We start from the raw sequence: 18,317 nt of genomic DNA on the forward strand, positions 1-18,317 counted from the left end.
GTTACGGTTGGAGGGGTGGGGTCTGAGGGCGGAGGTGCGGGATGTGGACGAGATGCGTTGTAGGGCATCTTTAACCACGTGGGAAGGGAAATTGCGGTCTCTAAAGGAGGAGGCCATCTGGTGTGTTCTGTGGTGGAACTGGTCCTCCTGGGAGCACCAACGTAAATGTGCAAATGGTCGGCTTTCTTTGGTGCTGGCACAGTTTGGAAATTTTAAAGGTAATAAGATCAATATCCCAACACCTGATACTTCAATGTGATTTTGTAGATGTAATGCAACACTGACATTTCACATGAATGAGATCAGTTTTGATGTAGAGGATAATTCAGTCAAAGAATTTTCTGTGGCAAGGTTTATAAAACTGATGACAGCACCATCTACAGGAGAACCTGACAGACTTTGAAATCACAGGAAGCACAATCAAAATGTCAATTTTACCAGTCTGCAGTCAAAATAAAAATTTACAAAGCATTTTTCTCAACCACAGGATGTCTCAAAATACTTCACAGCCAATGAAGTGTGTTTGGATTGTAGCCATGTTTGTAACAGACACAGTCAAATTGATTACAGTGAGATCCGATAAACAGTACTGGGATAAGCACCTCAGAGAAGGTTCACTTGACTCATCCCTCATGAAGAAATAATTTGGAGGTGCCGATGTTGGACTGGGGACAAAATTAAAAATCACACAACACCAGGTTATAGTCCAACAGGTTTAATTGGAACAGATTTTGGAGAGAAAGCTAGTGCTTCCAATTGAACCTGTTGGACTATAACCTGGTGTTGTGTGATTTTTAATCTCATGAAGAAAGGTTGAACAGATTTGGTCTTTTCCCATGGAATTTTGAGGAATGAGAAGCAATCTATTTTAAGCAGGTACAATCCCAAAAGGACTGGATAGAGTGTGTACATTGAGGAAATTCGGGAACTTGAGAACAAAGGGACACATTTTAAAAATAAGAAATCTTTTTAAAGCAGAGGTGAGGAGAATTGCTTTTTTCTCTCAAAAGAACATTGATCTGTGGAATTCTCTTCTCCAGAAAGAGGTTGAGTCATTGAATTTATTCATGGCTGAATTCTGGAGGGATTTTTTACAGAAAAAGGAGCCGTGTTTTATAGGGGCAGGGACGAATATGGAGTTGAGAACACAGTAAGATCAGTCACAATCTTATTGAATGGTGAAGCAGGTTCATAGGGTCAAAAGTCGAGAGTGTGGTGTGGAAAAGCACAGCAGGTCAGGCAGCATCCATAGGGTCGAAAGACCTGCCTGCTATTAAGACCTATGTCCCCACATAATAACCAGATATTCAACCATTATGAGATTGAATGAGGGACGAGTGTTGGCGAGGACATCAGGGTGAACTCCCTTTGCAATAATGTCATGGGATCTTTAACATTCACAGGCAAACCAGGCCATGATTTTATGTCTTATCAGATAAACAGTATCTCCAACAGTGCACTGTCTCTCAGTACTGCCCCGGAGTGTCAGCATTGATTTCTGCGCTTGTGCTCTGGAGTAGGATTTGAACCTTGTGGCTCAGAGATTGCAGTGTTATGAACTAAACAACTAAGGTCGTTCTGCTATAACACGCATTTCATTAACGCAAGTTCACTGTAACACAACTGATGAATTGGGGACACTGTTTCTAAAGTGCAAACTTTTAAAACGTGTGTTGGCTGTAATGCCAACACTTGCCAACACTTAAGCGCTGTTTCTAAAGTGCGATTTTTCTACAATGCAGGTTGCACAAGAATGCAACCATCATGATATAGAAGAACGACCTGTAAATTGATCTCGGTCTGGGCCTGAGTTGTGTCACTAAAGTAGGTCTGAATCCCTCCTTGCATAGGTCAAATACCAGCCAGGGTCCTGGTTCTTGGCCTCCTGCTGAAAGAAATTTACAGTGTGACAAGACTTCCTTATTTTTAAACTCTAACCACTTTGAAATAAAGGCCAAAATTCCATTTGGCTCTTTAACGATGGTGAAAGTAACTTCACAAAGGCCGGTAACCCGTATCAAGTCACCCTTCATTTACATGTGCATACTACGTGACAGCTAACATAGAGCTGGCTCCTGGAGTGAGCAGAACCTCTGACACTCCTGTTTATATCTGTCATCCAGGGCTCCTTGTTTGGACCAGGTTAACAGATCCAATCAAGGAACTCATATTCTATGAGAACCACCTGGCTGACCTCGTTCCAATCACTACAGTGATGAGATCAGTTTGCGTACCTAGTCAGCATGGACAGGTTGGACCAAAGGGACTGTTTCCATGCCATATGACTCTATATCTTTATGAGAGACAGATACTTGGTGACAACTTATTAAATGTTTCACAGGAACTGGCTTGCTTTTGGGCACAAATCAAAGGGTTAGCATGTAAGTGCCACATCTGCAGAAATATGTACAGTTTTGATCTCTGTGTGTTAAGAGCAAAATACTTAGAAAGAGTTCATTGAAGATTCATTAGATTGATTCTTAACATTTGGAGGGTTATGAAGGTAGATTGAGTAGTAGAGACCTTACTTAATTACTTAAGAGTCTGTTACTTAAGAATCTGTACCTAGGTACCTTTGTACCTAAGATGGTGCCGTAAGTAGCGATATATAAACTTTTCACTGTACCCATTTGAGTACATGTAACAATAAAGTTAATTCTAATTCTAGACCTATCTTCCCTGGAGTTTAGAAAGTTGATTCTTTTAAAATAATATAAGAATCTGTGATGGCTTTACAGGATAGACGCTGAGACATTGTATCCCCTGTCTGAAGAGTCTAGAGCTTAGAGCATCATCATGAGTAGAAAGTTAAAAATCACACAACACCAGGTTATAGTTGTGTGATTTTTAACTTTGTACACCCCAGTCCAACACCGGCATCTCCGAATCATGAGTAGAATTATAGAGTCATAGAGATTTACAGCACAGAAACATACCCTCATGGGATTCACAGTTATAGAGTCACTGTCATAGATATGTACAGCACAGAAACAAACCCTTAGGTCCAACTCGTCCATTCCAACCAGATTTCCAAAAGTAATCTCGTCCCATTTGCCAGCATTTGGCCCATATCCCTCCAAACTTTTCCTATTCATATACCCATCCAGATGCCTTTTAAATGTTGTCATTGTACCAGCCTCCACCACTTCCTCTGGCAGCTCATTCCATCCATGCACCACCCTTTGCGTGAAGAGTTGCCCCTTAGGTCTCTTTTATATCTTTCCCCTCTCACCCTAAACCTATGCCCTCCAGTTCTGGAATCCCCCAGCCCCAGGGAAAAGACCTTGTCGATTTACCCTATCCATTCCCCTCATGATTTTATAAACCTCTATAAGGTCACCCCTCAGCCTCCGACATTCCAGAAAAACTGCCCCAGCCTATTCAGCCTCGCCGTGTAGCTCCCATGGATGTTCAATCGCTGAGCATATTCAGAACTGAGATCGATGGATGTTTAAACAAATCAAGATATTTGGGATTCAGATATCAAAATAGGAGTCACAGTCATTTTATTGAAAGAGAAGAGCATATCGAGGCCATGAATACAAGATCATCAATAAGCAAGAGGGTATTCAGAAAAGAATGGTGGGAATGAAATCACTACTACAAGGGGTGATTGAGGAAAATAGTATTGATGCATTTAAGAAGAAAGACCATAATTATAGGGAGAAGGGAATAGTGGTTACAATGGTAGATTTAGGGCTTGAGAAAAGATGGAAGGATGCCTGAGTGGGAGAATACACAGGATTTGTTGGGTCATACGGCATGTTTCTATGCTATATGTTCTTTTGCTTTATTCTTAATGGGATGTAGGTGTCACTGGCATAGTCAACAGATCCCTAATTGCCTTTCAACTAAGTGGCTTGATATGCTGTTGCAGAGGACAATTAACATTGCTATGGATCTGGAGTCACACATACGTTAGTGTGGTTAAAGTTGGTAAAGTGAATCAGGTGGGTTTTTACACCAATCAGTAACAATTTCATGATCATCATGGACTAACGTGATATTCTAGCTTTTATAATTCATGTTTGAATTCATGCTATCATAGTGTGATCAGGAACTGATGCATTTAGAGAATTAACCTGGGGGTCTGGACTATACTCATCCAGTGCCCTTTTTTTAATTCATTTGTGGGAGCATTGCTGGCTGGACAACATTTATTGCCATCCCATTGTGATTGACCCACAATACCCTTTGGGAGAGAATTGTAGGAATTTGACCCCGTGACAATGAAGGAATGGCGATATATTTCCAGGTCAGAACACAGAGTGTCCTGGAGAAGAATGTGCAGGTATGTTCTCATGTACCTTCTATCCTTGTTCTTCTCGATGACAGTGGTCATGGGTTTGGACGTACTGTCTGAGGAACTTTGTTGAATTTTGGCAGTGCACCTTGTAAGTAGTACACACTGCTGCTACTGACCATTGATGGTGGACGAAGTGTATGTTTGTAGATGTCGTGCCAGTCAAGAAGGCTGCTTTGTCCTGGATGGGGTTGGAGTGTTGTTGGAGCTTCACCCATCCAAGCAAGTGGAGGGTATTCCATCCCCCTCATGACTTTACTTTGTAGATGATGGACAGACTTTGGGAGTCAAGAGGTGAAAAACTTGCCACAGTATTCCTAGCCTCTAACCTGCTCTTGTAGCCACTGTGTTTATGGGGCAAATCTAGTTGAGTTTCTGGTCAATGGTAACCCAAGGATATTGATAGTGGGGTATTTCAGTGATGGTAACCAATGACTGGAGGTTATATTGTCTCTTATTAGAGATGATCATTCCCTGGCATTGTGAGCTTGAATGTTACTTGTCCCTTGTCACTGCAAGCCATGATATTGTCCAGGTCTTGCTTCAATATCTGAGGAATTGTGAATGGTGCTGAACATTGTGCAATCATCAGTGGACATCCCCACTCCTGACCTTATGTTGGACAGAAGTAAAAATTGATGGAGCAGCTGAAGATGGTTGAGCCTAGAACACTACCTTGAGGAATTCCTGCAAAAATGTCCTGGAGCTGAGATAACTGATTTCCAATAACCACAGCCATCTTCCTAGGTGTCAGGTAGAACTCCAATGTGAAGTGTTTGTCCTCTGATACTCATTGATTGCAGTTTTGCTATGAGTCCTTGATGCCACAGTCGGTTAAATAAGGCCTTTATGTCAGGGGCAGGTCTTCATATCAGAGGCTGTCATTCTCACCTCATCTCTGCAACTTCTAATGAGGTTAGAAGCTAAGTGGCTCTGGTGGAACCCAAACTGGACATCACTGAGCAGGTTATCGCTGAGCAGGTGCTGCTTGATAGCACTGTTGATGACACCTTCCATCACCAAACTGATAATCAAGAGTTAACTGATGGGGTGCTAATTAGTCGGGTTAGATTTATCCTGCTTTTTGCGTACAGGACATAGCTAGGCGATTTTCCAATATTTGTGGAACCTCCTCCTCCAGTGAGTTGTTTAATTAACCATCATTCATGACTGGTTGAAGCAGGACTACAGAGATTAAATCTGATCCTTTGGTTGTGAGATCGCTTTGCTCTTTCTATCACTAGCTGCTTTAGCTGTCTGGCAGGCAAGTAATCCTGTTTGGTAACTTCACCAAGTTGACACCTTATTTTTAAGTATTCCTGGTGCTGCTCCTGGTATGCCCTCCCACACTCTCCATTGAACCAAGGTTGATTCCTTGTCTTGATGATAATGGTTGAGTGGGGCATATACCTGACCATGAGGGTGGAGTACAATTCTGTTGTTACTTATAGCTCACATCACCTCATGGATGCCTAAGCTTGTGCTGCTAGATCTGTTTGAAGTCTGTCCCATTTAGCATAGTGACAGTGCCACATGACACGATGGAGGGTATTCTCAATGTGAAGGTGAGAATTTGTCCTGGATAGATGCATCTGCAGCCAGCAGATTGGTAAGGATGAGGTCAAGTATGTTTTTCTGTTTTGCTGGTTCCCTCACTATCTGTTGTAGACCCAGTGTAGCAGCTATGTCCTTCAGAAGCTGACCAGCGATCAGTAGAGCTGCTGCCAAGCCACTCATGGTGGTTGGCATTGAAATCCTCCACCCAGAGCACATTTTATGCTCTTGCCACCCTCAGTGCTTCCTCCGAGTGTTGCTCAATGTGAAAGAGTATTGATTCATCTGCGAAAGGATGGGATGTATGTGGTAATCAGCAAGTTTCTTTGCCCTGAAGTCATGAAACTTCATGGGGTGCAAAGTCAGTGTTGAGGACGACCAACTGTATACCACTGTGCTGCCACCTCTGCTAGGTCTGTCCTGCCAATGGGACAGGATTTTACAGGGTGGTGACGATGGTGTCTGGGACATTGTCTGTAAGGTATACTTTCGTGACTATGACTATGTCTGGCTGTTGCTTGACTAGTCTGTGGGACAGCACTCCCAATTTTGGCACTAGCTCCCAGATGTTAGTACAGAGGACTTTGCAGTGTGGACGGGGTTGATTCTGCCATTGTCTTTTCAGTGGCTAGGTCAATGCCAGATGGTCGGTCCAGTTTCATTGCTTAGTTGAGACTTTGCAGTAGTTGATATAACCAAGTGGCTTGCTGGACCATTTCAAAGGGCAGTTGAGAGTCAATCTCATTACTATGGGTCTGGAGTCACGTGGAGGCCTGACCAGGTTAGGATGACAGATTTCCTTTCCTGAAGGACATTAGTGAGCCAGATCGGTTTTTTTCAACAAACGACAGTGGTTTCACAGTCATCAGTAAATTCTTAATTACAGATATATTTTAATTGAATTCAAATTTGACCATCTGCCATGGAGGGACCCTGGGTCCCCAGGACATTAGCTGAGGTGTCTGGATTAATGGGTTAGCGATGATATCACTAGGCCATCCCCTCCCTGTTTATCTATTACCACTACCCCAGCACCTTTGCCCCCACATCCTACCTACATTACAATGGCAGCAGCGGAGTAGAGGTGTCCAAGCCATGATCTTGTCCATTCTGTCTGCTTTTCCTTTTTCCTTATTCTTTACTTGTTTTTTTTCCTCTTTTTAAAGTTTTTTTTACACACCTTCTGGAGGGAGCTTGGTCCTGGAGGCAGCAGCATAGCGTTGCAGCAGCTGGAGCCCTGTGTGAGCCCAGATGCTGGTCAGTGGCAGTGCGGCAGTCAGCAGCAAAGCAGCTGGCAAGCCCGAGTGGAACCAGCATGGATGAAAGCGTGCCCAAAGTGGGTGAAAGAATGCCCTGCACAGGTGAAAGTGTGCCCAGCATCTCAGATGCTACCTGACCTGCTATGCTTTTCCAGCATCACACTTTTTGACTCTGACTCTCCAGCACGTGCAGTTCTCACCTCCAACTATTCGGTGAAAGAGGGGTCAACGTGGGGGAGAGCGAGCCCTTGTGGGGAAAGCCCAGCATGGAGTGCCTGCAGGCCCGTGGCCTAGGAACAGGCAGTAATGTTAAACTTTTAACTTTATTTCTTTATTTTTGTACTTTATACTACAAAAAACTGTGTTAATGAACCTTCCAACTTATTTGTTTATTCTTTTCTATTTCTGCACCTAGATACCTTTGTACCTAAGATGGCGCCCAGAACGGCGACATTGCACATGTGACAATAAAACCTAATTCTAAATCTACTTAATCCCAGGGATAGCGGGTCAGTTCATGATCAAGAACCAAGTGGCATCCTCCTGCTACATTTATTTCCAGATTTTGTAGTTTTTTTTTTAACCTAACGAGCTTTCTGTGCTTTAATCATTTAGTTTGCATTGGGTATACTAGGGTGCCAAAAACTACGGTTAATGGCTCTTGGTAAGTGGCAGTATGTGCCAACTGGCACACCTCCACAGATGGTATCCAGCTTACTAGCAGGGAGTGGTTATTTTGTTAATATTTTAATTTTGTTATTATTGTATTATTTAATACTGTTCGTGAGTTTGTGTCCCTTTATGTATAAATAAAGTTGGTGGTGGGGGAGAAATGGACGTTTTAGGCCTCCCACCGCAGGGGGCGCAGTCCTATCCTCGGCTGGAACCCGAAACAAAGGCTTAGTAACCCGTTTATAAAATCTTCAACACAATCACCAAAGGAAATCATAGCAGCAGGAAAAGAGGCCTTACCTCCTCCTCCTCCCTGGACCCGCAAAGCAAATACAGGCGAGCGGTGTGCCTTCGGATTCCGTCTTGTACCTCCCGCACAAAGATGGCGCTGAGGGGCGCCCAACGGTCGGAGGGGAAAATGGCCGGCCTCCAGCGTCGCCCGTCGCCCCTAACAAAGATGGAGCCCCGTACCCAGCGGAAACGGAGCGGTGATCGGCGCCCGCCTGCCCCTAACAAAGATGGCGCAGCGGGTCACGTCCGTTAGTGGTGGAACCGGTTTACTTCTGACCCTTGACCTGGGGTTGTTTGAGAAGAGAAGCGGAGCCTTTAGTCGCCTGGATGAAGAAGATGGTGAGTGAGCGAGAGATGGTACATGCTCAGGTTGTGGTTCTGTTACCACCGCCTCGGGTAGTTTCTCTTTAAAAGACTGATAGCCGCGCACTTTGCGCCAATTGGCGATGTGACCGAGCTTCCTGATGTGCCACAAAAGGGACGTTGAGAGAGGTTTGCATTGAGATAGCACCATTCATATCCCTGCATTCTCACTTTGAAGAGGTGATAAAGTTGATTGATGGGGGAAGGGCTGGAGATGTCACATGCATGGACTTCAGGAAGGCTCCCCATGGTAGGCTAATGGAGAAAGTGAAGTTGCATGGGGTCCAGGGTGTAGTAACTAGATGGATAGAAAACTGGCTTGGCAAAGGAGACAGAGAGTAGTAGTGGAAGGGAGTTTCTTGAAATATAGAACTGTGACCAGTGGTGTTCCACAGGGATCCGTGCTGGGACCACTTGTTCGTAATCTGGAGGCAGCTGGCCTGATTAGCAAATTTAGATTAGATTAGATTACTTAGTGTGGAAACAGGCCCTTCGGCTCAACAAGTCCACACCGACCCGCCGAAGCGCAGCCCACCCAGACCCACTCCCCTACATTTATCCCTTCACCTAACACTATAGGACAATTTAATATGGCCAATTCACCTGACCTGCACATCTTTGGACTGTGGGAGGAAACCGGAGCACCTAGAGGAAACCCACACAGACACTGGGAGAATGTGCAAACTCCACACAGTTGGTTGCCTGAGGTGGGAATTGAATCCGGGTCTCTGACGCTGTGAGGCAGCAGTGCTAACCACTGTGCTGCCCATCTGTGCCACCATGCCACCCAGCTGACACGAAGATTGATTAGGTAAAAACAAGGACTGCAGATGCAGGAAACCAGAGTCTAGATTAGAGTGGTAAACCGGAGCACCTAGAGGAAACCCACACAGACACTGGGAGAATGTGCAAACTCCACACAGTTGGTTGCCTGAGGTGGGAATTGAATCCGGGTCTCTGACGCTGTGAGGCAGCAGTGCTAACCACTGTGCTGCCCATCTGTGCCACCATGCCACCCAGCTGACACGAAGATTGATTAGGTAAAAACAAGGACTGCAGATACAGGAAACCAGAGTCTAGATTAGAGTGGTGCTGGAAAAGCACAGCAGGTCAGGCAGCATCTGAGGAGCAGGAAAATCGATGTTTCGGGCAAAAGCCCTTCATCAGGAATAGAGATCTTGCCCGAAACATTGATTTTCCTGCTCCTCAGATGCTGCCTGACCTGCTGTGCTTTTCCAGCACCACTCTAATCTAGACTAAGATTGATTGATTTGATTTGATTAGATTAGATTAGATTCTCTACAGTGTGGAAACAGGCCCTTCGGCCCAACAAGTCCATACTGACCCTCCGAAGAGTAACCAACCCAGACCCAATTCCCTCTGACTAACGCACCTAACACTTTGGGCAATTTAGCACAGCCAATTCACCTGACCTGCACATCTTTGGTGGAATAGCAGATAGTGAAGGGGACTGTCAGAGTATGCAGCAGAATATAGATAGATAGATTGGAGAGTTGGGCGGAGAAATGGCAGATGGAGTTCAAACAAGGCAAATGTGAGGTGATGCATTTTGGAAGATCCAATTCTAGAACGAACTATGTTAAATGGAAAGAGTATTAGAAAGACGGAGGTTGAGGGGGGACCTGATTGAGGTCCAGAAAATCATGAGAGGTATAGATAGGGTGGATAGCAAGAAGCTTTCTCCCAGAGTAGGGGACTCAATTACTAGGGGTCATGAGTTCAAGGTGAGAGGGGAAAGGTTTAAGGGAAATATGCATGGAAAGTTCTTTATGCAGAGGGTGGTGGTTAGGGAATGCAATGCCAACGGAGGTGGACATGATAGTTCATTTAAGATGTATCAAGACAGAAACATGAATGGGCAGGGAGCAGAGGGATAAAGATCCTTGGAAAATAGGCGATAGGTTTAGGCAGAGGATCTGGATCGGTGCAGGCTTGGAGGGCAGAAGGGCTGTTCATGTGCTGTAATGTTCTTTGTTCTGTTCTGGAGTACTGCGTGTAGTCTGGTCACCCTGCTGTAGGAAGGGTATTATTAAAACTGGAGGGGGTTCAGAAAAGATTTACCAGGGTGCTGCCCGGAGTTTGAGATATAAAAATACACTGGAAAGGTTGGGACCTTTTTTTCACTCGTGCGTCGGAGGTTGCTGGGGTGACCTATTTGATGTTTATAAAAATCATGAAAGGTACAGATAAGGGCAAGGGACTTTTCCTGAGAGTGGGGGAGTTCAAAACAAGGGATTTATTTTTAAGGTGCAAGGTGAAAGATTTGAAAAGGATACAAGGGACAACGTTTTTAACTGTGTGTGGAGTGAACTGTCAAAGGAGGTGAGGGATGCAGGTACAGTGAAAACACTTAATAGACACGGTTTGTGTAAAGATTTGTAGCTTGGGTGCCAGTTGTGGGTATGTTCGCCGAGCTGGGATGTTGATTTGCAGATGTTTCATCCCTTGGTCTAGGTGACCTTTTCAGTGCTCTGGAGTCTCCTGTGAAGCGCTGCTCTACTGTGTCTTCTGGAATTTATTTAGTTCCATTTCTGCTGCTTTCGGTTGGGTAGAAAGGGAGTGGTGGTGGAGGAGGCCCAGGACCTGCATGTCCTCAGCAAAATGGGAGGGGGAAAGCCTGTGCCCACAACTCTCCCCCCGCCCCAGCCCCCCACCTCTGTCCAAGGCCTCAAAGGAGCCTCACATCCATAAAAGTTTCACCTGCCATGTCATTTACTGTATCCGTTGCTCCCGATGCAGTCTCCTCTACATTGGGGATTCAGGACGCCTACTCACAGATGGCTTCAGAGAACATCTCTGGGATACCCACACCAACCAACTTCACTGCCCCGTGGTCGAACACTTCAACTCCCCCTCCCATACTGCCAAGGACATGCAGGTCCTGGGCCTCCTCCATTGCCACTCCCTTTCCACCCAAAGCCTGGATGAAGAATGCCTCATCTTCTGCCTCGGAACACTCCCCCCACCTTATCCCAGTTCCAACCTTCCAGCTCAGCACCGTCCTCATGACCTGTCACATTCTCCCCATGTCTGCGTGGGTTTCCTCCGGGTGCTCCGGTTTCTTCCCACAGTCCAAAGATGTGCAGGTCAGGTGAACTGGCCGTGCTAAATTGCCCGTAGTGTTCGATACATTCGTCAGGGGTAAATGTCAGGGAATACGTCTGGGCAGGTTGCTCTTTGGAGGGTCGGTGTAAACTTGTCGGGCCGAAGGGCCTGCTTCCATACCGTAGGACATCTAATCTAAAATATGCTATCTAAATATGGGTTGTTGTTAGGGAAGCCAATCTCGAGTGCATTACCTCCTTTAGCCAGGAGAGAGATTGGATTCTAAGCCACCGTTTTGAGTTTCACCTCTTCAGGTGCTTTGCTTGATTTGACACTAAATTCCGTGAATTTCCGTGCAGGCCAGCAGAAGGAAGACGTTGCGGAGCAGGGTTTCTCTGAGCTCATCGGAACAGGAGGCACAGCTGGACAAAGAGCCAAAAACTCAGCCAAAGTCACAGCAGGTAAATTTGAGGCCCACTCTGGCTATACCCTCTGCTACGCTGCATGGCGTTGCGCAGCTTTGTACTGGTTCCTGATGGTTCAGCTGTATGGTGAGTCTGGAAACGGCTTGTTGGTTTTTAGACTGAATCATGGCCCTTTAAACTGCACACTCAGTCTGCCTGTTGCAGACAGGCTGAGAGTGACCTGGTGTTTGGTCAGTGAGCAATCCAAGAATGAGATTTACAAAAGTGGTTCACTGAGGGATCAGAGATAGGTGGATGGACCAGAGAAGCTGTTAATATTTCCTTTAAAGCAGAGGAGACTAAGAACCGATTTGTTATAGATCTTTAAAATCTTCAAGGGTTTGACAGAGTAAGTAAAGAGAAACTATTACGTGAAGGATTAATGACAAGAAATTGTAGTCACTTGATCACAGAATTATTACATTGCAGAAGGAGACCATTGTACTAGCATGGGTGTATTCTTCTCTACCACAAACTTGGGGTATGTTTTCCTGAGCATCTCAGCCGGGCCCGCAGGGGCCAACCTGACCTCCCAATCACTGCCCATTTCAACTCCCCGTCTCATTCCCTCTCTGACATGACCATCCTTAGCCTCCTCCATTGCCACAGCGAATCAGACCTTAATTTCGAGGAACAACACTTCATCTTCCGCCTGGGCAGCCTAAGCCTAGAACACTCAACATTGAGTTCTCCAACTTCAAATCACCTCCCTTCCCGTTCCCCGGCTCCCATTCCACCCCACCATGCCGCCTCCCTTCCATTCCTCTGACCGACCCTTCCTTGCAGCTACCAACCAGAACCCCCCTCCCAACCTTTATCTGTAGCTCCCCTACATGCAGCCCTCTTTCTGAAGATGGATTACACCCAAAACATTGACTCCTCCACCTCCTGATGCTGCCTGGCTCTTCCGGCCTCCTGCCTGTCTAACGTGAGTGAACTGGCTCTCAATGAGCATCATCATTTGGCCTTCCCCATAACCTTCAACATTGTTACTTAATTTTAAGACTCTTATTATTTTTTACAGATCCACCATAGAAAGCATTCTATCCGGATGCAATTGCTCTGCCCAGGACCATAAGAAACTGCAGAGAGTTGTGAACACAGTCCAGTCCATCACAAAAGCCAACCTTCCATCTATTGGCTTCCATCTGTTGCCTCAGATAGGCAGCCAATGTCATCAAAGACCCCTCCCACCCTGATTATAATTCCTTCCAACCTCTTCATTGAGCAGAAGATATAAAAGCTCAAACACTCATATCAACGGATTCAAGAACAGCTACTTTCCCACTGTTATTAGACTTCTGAATGGACCTCTCAAATTTTAAATTTAATGTTGATCTCACTCTTTGTACACCTTCTCTACAGCCATAACATTGTATTCTTCGCTCTGTTATCCTAATACCTTGCCCTTGATCCATTTGTGAGCAGGAACAGTTTCTCTTGATCAACAATGTCCAGACCTCTCATGATTTTGAAAGCTTCAGTCAGATTTCCTCTCGGCCTTCTCTCCAAGGAAAGGAGCCCCAACTGAGGTTTCTCAGCTCTGGCACTATTCTCAGCTCTTCTGCACTGCCCCAGGTGATTGGAGAAAGAAGCAGAATGAAAACTTCTTTGCTAATCAGTTGGACAGGATTTGCAATGCACTGTCTGATAGGGCAATGGATGCAGTTTCTATAGTAACTTTCTAAAGGGAATTTGATAAATACTCGAAAGAGGAAGGATATTGGAGAAAGTTAGGTTAGGATTCCAAAAGAGCTAACCCAGACTCCTTGGGCTGAATAGCCTCCTTTTGAGCTGTTCTGTTCAATTGTGTTTTTTTTATCATGCTGTGTATTATTCTCCTGTTTTAATCCAAGCTCCATCTCACTTTCATAGATTCATAGAATCCCTACAGTGTGGCACTAGACAATTCAGCCCACTGAGTCCACACTGACCCTCTGAAGAGCATCACACTCAGACCCAATACCTACCCTGTCCCTGAAACCCTGCATTTCCCATGGCCAATCCATCTAACCTGCACATCTTTGGTCTGTGGGAGGAAACTGGAGCAACCAGAGGAAACCCACGCCGACACGGGAAGAATGTGTAAACGCCACATGGACAGTCACCTAAGACCAGGATCAATCCCAGGTCCCTGGCACTGAGGCAGCAGTGCTTACCACTGAGCCACTGTGCCTGCCTTTCGATGAATGATTTCAGTCCTCCTCCTCCTCCTCCTCCTCCTCAACTCTAGAGAATAAAAAAATGGTCTATTTAATCTTTCCTCTGACTTCAAGCCCTCCATCCCAGGAATTAGGTGAACCTTTGGTGCACTCCCTCAATGGCAAGTATGTTCTTCCTTGGGTATGGAGACTGACATACAATACCCTAGGTACAGTGTCACCAAGCCTCTGTCTAATTGCAGTTAGACATCTCACCCTCTTATATCTAAGGCACATATAGACCAGATCAGGTAAGGGTAGCAGATTTCCTTCCCTGATGATCACCATCACCGAGGCTAGCTTGTTTATTCTGCATTTATTCAATGGACTGAGTTTAGAGCCTCACAGTGTTTTTTTTATTCATTCATGGGATGAGGGTGTCACTGGCTGAGCCATCATTTATTGCCTATCCCTTATTGCCCGTCCCGGGGCAGCACAGTGGCTCAATGGTTAGCACTGTTGCCTCACAGTGCCAGGGACGTGGGTGTGATTCCCGCCTCAGGCACTATCTGTGTGGAGTTTGCACATTCTTCCCGTGTCTGCTTGGGCTTCCTCTGGGCACTTCTGTTTGCTTCCACATTCCAAAGATGTGCAGGTCAGGTGAATTGGCCTTGCTGAATTGCCCCTGGTGTTAGGTGCATTAGCCAGGGATAAATATAAGTTAGGGGAATGGGTCTGGGTGGGTTACTCTTCGGAGGGTTGGTGTGAACTTGTTGAGCCAAATGGCCTGTTTCCACACTGTAGATAATCTAATCTAATTGCCCAGAGGGCAGTGGAGAGTCGACCATATTGCTTTGGACCTGCAGTCCCATGTGGGACAGACCAGGTAAGGATGGCAGTAAGACATTAGTGACACAGATGGGATTTTTCTGACAATTGACAATGGATTCATGGTCATCATTGGATTCCTAATTCCTGATTTTTTTTATTCAAGTGATTCAAACTCCCTAGAATATTCCCTGGGTCTTTGGATTAACAGTCCAGTGTTAGTACCGCTAGGCCATCACTTCCCCAAAAACCAGCAGCGCCCTCCAGTGTCAGTGGTGAGTTTGAAATATTTGGTCTTGCAGTGACATCTCTTGTACTGTTGAAAGTGAAGCCATGTACAGACCAGACCTTAGCTGTCCCATGGGTGTCATGTTTGGTGTTGTTGCCTCTGGCTGCGGCGTTGTCACTCCTAAATTATCTTGATCCCATCCAACAGGTGTGCATGAACACAGCGGCATTGGGTCACACTAAATCCAGGCTTACCTAGATAAATCCGGTGATGCCTACCGTGGGCAAACAGCTGCCCTGCAATGCAAGGCAGTAGTCTGGTGTGAAGAGGGTGTTACCAGTGTCGGGGACTGGAAAGAATTGACGAATTGATACTTTTGGGAAAACAGAGAATGCATTGCTTGAAAGAAATGTGTTGTGCACTTTGTACTTAGCAAAAGCCTGTTTTGTTTTCAGCCTCGTATCGACTCCTTGCGAAGATTTCCACTCAGGCAGAGTACGTCCAAGAAAGTGGAAGAGGTCAGTCATCCATGAAACTCATGAATCCTTTCAGAAACAAACCATTCAGCCCATCTGGTCCATGTTTATGCTGCAAATCATTTGCTTCTCAGAGTACTTCCTCTTGCTCCGTCATAACTTCCTGTTCCTTTCTGCCCTCCAACCTCCTGTTAATTACATCTATATTATTCACCTCCACTCAGTCCCTGTGTCCCTCAGTCATTTCCACATTCTCGCCACCCTCTGAGTGAAGATGTTTCATCTGAGTTCCCCTTCTTGATTTATCATAGAATTATACATCGCTGAAAAGGCCCTTTAGCCATCAAGCCAATGCCAACTAAAGAATGACTCTAAGTCTACACTAGTCCCACGATTCAGCACCTGGCCCATACCTTAGCATGTTTAAATTAGATTAGATTAGATTACTTACAGTGTGGAAACAGGCCCTTCGGCCCAATAAGCCCTCCGAAGAACAACCCATCCAGACCCATTCCCCAACATTTACCCTTTCACCTAACACTATGGGCAATTTAGCATGGCCAATTCACCTAACCTGCACATCTTTGGACTGTGGGAGGAAACCGGAGCACCCGGAGGAAACCCACTTAGACACTGGGCGAACATGCAAACTCCAAACAGACAGTTGCCCAAGGTGGGAATTGAACCCGGGTCTCTGACGCTGTGAGGCAGCAGTGCTGACACTGTGAGGCAGCAGTGCTAACTGCTGTGCTACCGTGTTATGGCATTTTAAGTGCTCATCCGAGTACTTTCAAAAGGTTTAGAGATTTCCCGCCCTCGAATACCCTCCAGACAGTGCATTCCCGACCCCCACCAGCCACTAGGTGAAAAATATTTTTCTGAAATCCTCTTTAAACCGCCTGGTAATCTTATACCTCTATCAGATCCCCTCTCAGCCTTTTCTGCTGTAGGGAAACAATCTGAGCTTATCCAGCCTCTCCTCATTGGAGAGGCAACATCCTGGGTGAATCTCCTTTGCAATATCTTCAATGTGATCATATCCTTCCCATGGTGTGGGGGCCAGAACTGCAGACAGTACTCCAGCCGTGGCCTATACAGCTGCAACATTACCTCCCTCCTCTTCTCATCTGTGCCACGGCTGTGATAAAAAGACAAGTGTCCCCTATGCCTTCTTAACCACCCTATTATCCTGTCCTGCCACCTTCACGGATCTGAGGACAAGCTCCCCGAGATTCCATTGTTCCTCCGAGCTTCATAGTATTAAATGCTACAGGTTAATCAGACCACAATGAAAGCAAAATATTGTAAATTGTTGATGAATGTCTAGGACTTGTCGTTCTGCCGCCAACCCCCCCCCCCCCCAACACCTCCACACATGGAAACACAAGCCCTATGTCTGCACTTTTGCAATCTTATAGACGCTTACCAGGTATGTCTTTTTCTGTGAAAAGACACTGTCACTGTTCAGCATTTCTTGATGGGTCTAACCTTTCAGCTTCTGCAGTATTCGAGTAAATATTCTTTTTTTTTTCACTTTCTGCATCCTTTTTACAACATCAGAGAAATGTTGCAACTCTGAAATTTGGTCCATCCTGTTTGCACCAAGCAATTTACTTTGTGGCATTTTTCCTGCCGTCTCCCTGTAACCCTACATGTTTGTCCTCTTTAGAAAGGATGGGTGGCATGGTGGCTCAGTGGTTAGCACTGCTGCCTCATAGCGCCAGGGACCCAAATTCAATCCCAGCCTCGGGCGACTGTCTGTGTGGAGTTTACACATTCCCCCCCTGTCTGCGTGGGTTTCCTCTGGATGCTCCAGTTTCTTCCCACAGTCCAAAGATGTGCAGGTTAGGATGGATTGGCCATGCTAAATTGCCCATAGTGTTCAGCGATGTGTAGGTTAGGTGCATCAGTCAGGGGTAAATGTAAGGAAACAGGGTAGGGGAATGGGTCTGGGTGGGTAATTCTTCGGAGGGTCGGTGTGGACTTGTTGGGCCTAAGGGTCTGTTTCCACACTGTAGGGATTCTATGAAAGCAATTCCCTTTAGAATGCTTCAGTTGGGGACGCTGCACTCACACACTGTGGGGGTTGGGGGGGGGAAGGGATGATGAATCTAAGACATTCAAAGATGGTCACAGGATCAGCCCAGAGAATATAGAGCTGTGCTGTTGTCACTCTGCATCTCAAAGTAGACACTGAACCGGAGAAAATAAAGTCTCTAAAGATTTGCAGTGGACTGGTCTGGCTTACTCTGAGCAATGTATTTGTGGTCTCAGCACTTGAAAAGGGAATTAGTTGACAAAGTTGGGAAAGAGCAGGGGTGGTATCAAGTGTAAATGTAACTGATTGCAAAGTAGTTTAACAACCGATGTTCACTTTTGTAGGAAATGTGGCAGCCAATTCACATAAAGAGAACTCTCTCAGCAATATGATAATGACCAGATTATCTATTTTTGTGATGTTGATTGAGGGCTAAATATTGTCCTGGCTGCTTGGGAGAATTCCCCTGCTGTTCCTCAAACATGGGATCTTGCGCATCCCACCTGAGCAGATAGGGGGTTTAACAATTTTTGCAAAAGATGGCATCTACAACAGTGCAGAGCTCCGTAAGAACTAAGGAGATGTGAGGGGTAGGTTTTTTAAACAGTCTGTGGAATGTGCTGCCAGAGGAGG

At 45.7% G+C, this 18,317-nt stretch overlaps 1 protein-coding gene and 1 long non-coding RNA gene across 6 annotated transcripts in view; one reads left to right on the plus strand and one right to left on the minus strand.

Moving 5' to 3' along the window:
- The window catches only part of LOC122544344, an 87,187-nt gene extending 79,017 nt beyond the window's left edge, over positions 1-8,170 (minus strand). Inside the window, exon 1 of the long non-coding RNA XR_006310323.1 lies at positions 8,089-8,170. This is a non-coding gene — a long non-coding RNA (uncharacterized LOC122544344). The remainder of the gene's footprint in view (positions 1-8,088) is intronic.
- Positions 8,171-8,313: 143 nt separating this feature from the next.
- Positions 8,314-18,317, plus strand: part of LOC122544342 — a 91,762-nt gene continuing 81,758 nt past the window's right edge. For all 5 annotated transcript variants that reach the window (XM_043683543.1, XM_043683544.1, XM_043683545.1 and 2 more), the window contains exons 1-3: positions 8,314-8,418; positions 11,868-11,969; positions 15,626-15,688. In XM_043683543.1, coding sequence (XP_043539478.1) covers positions 8,407-8,418; positions 11,868-11,969; positions 15,626-15,688 — 177 coding nt within the window. In that variant the 5' untranslated portion in view covers positions 8,314-8,406. The remainder of the gene's footprint in view (positions 8,419-11,867; positions 11,970-15,625; positions 15,689-18,317) is intronic.

This window comes from Chiloscyllium plagiosum, chromosome 48 (genome assembly GCF_004010195.1).
Source record: "Chiloscyllium plagiosum isolate BGI_BamShark_2017 chromosome 48, ASM401019v2, whole genome shotgun sequence".
Taxonomy (NCBI): domain Eukaryota; kingdom Metazoa; phylum Chordata; class Chondrichthyes; order Orectolobiformes; family Hemiscylliidae; genus Chiloscyllium; species Chiloscyllium plagiosum.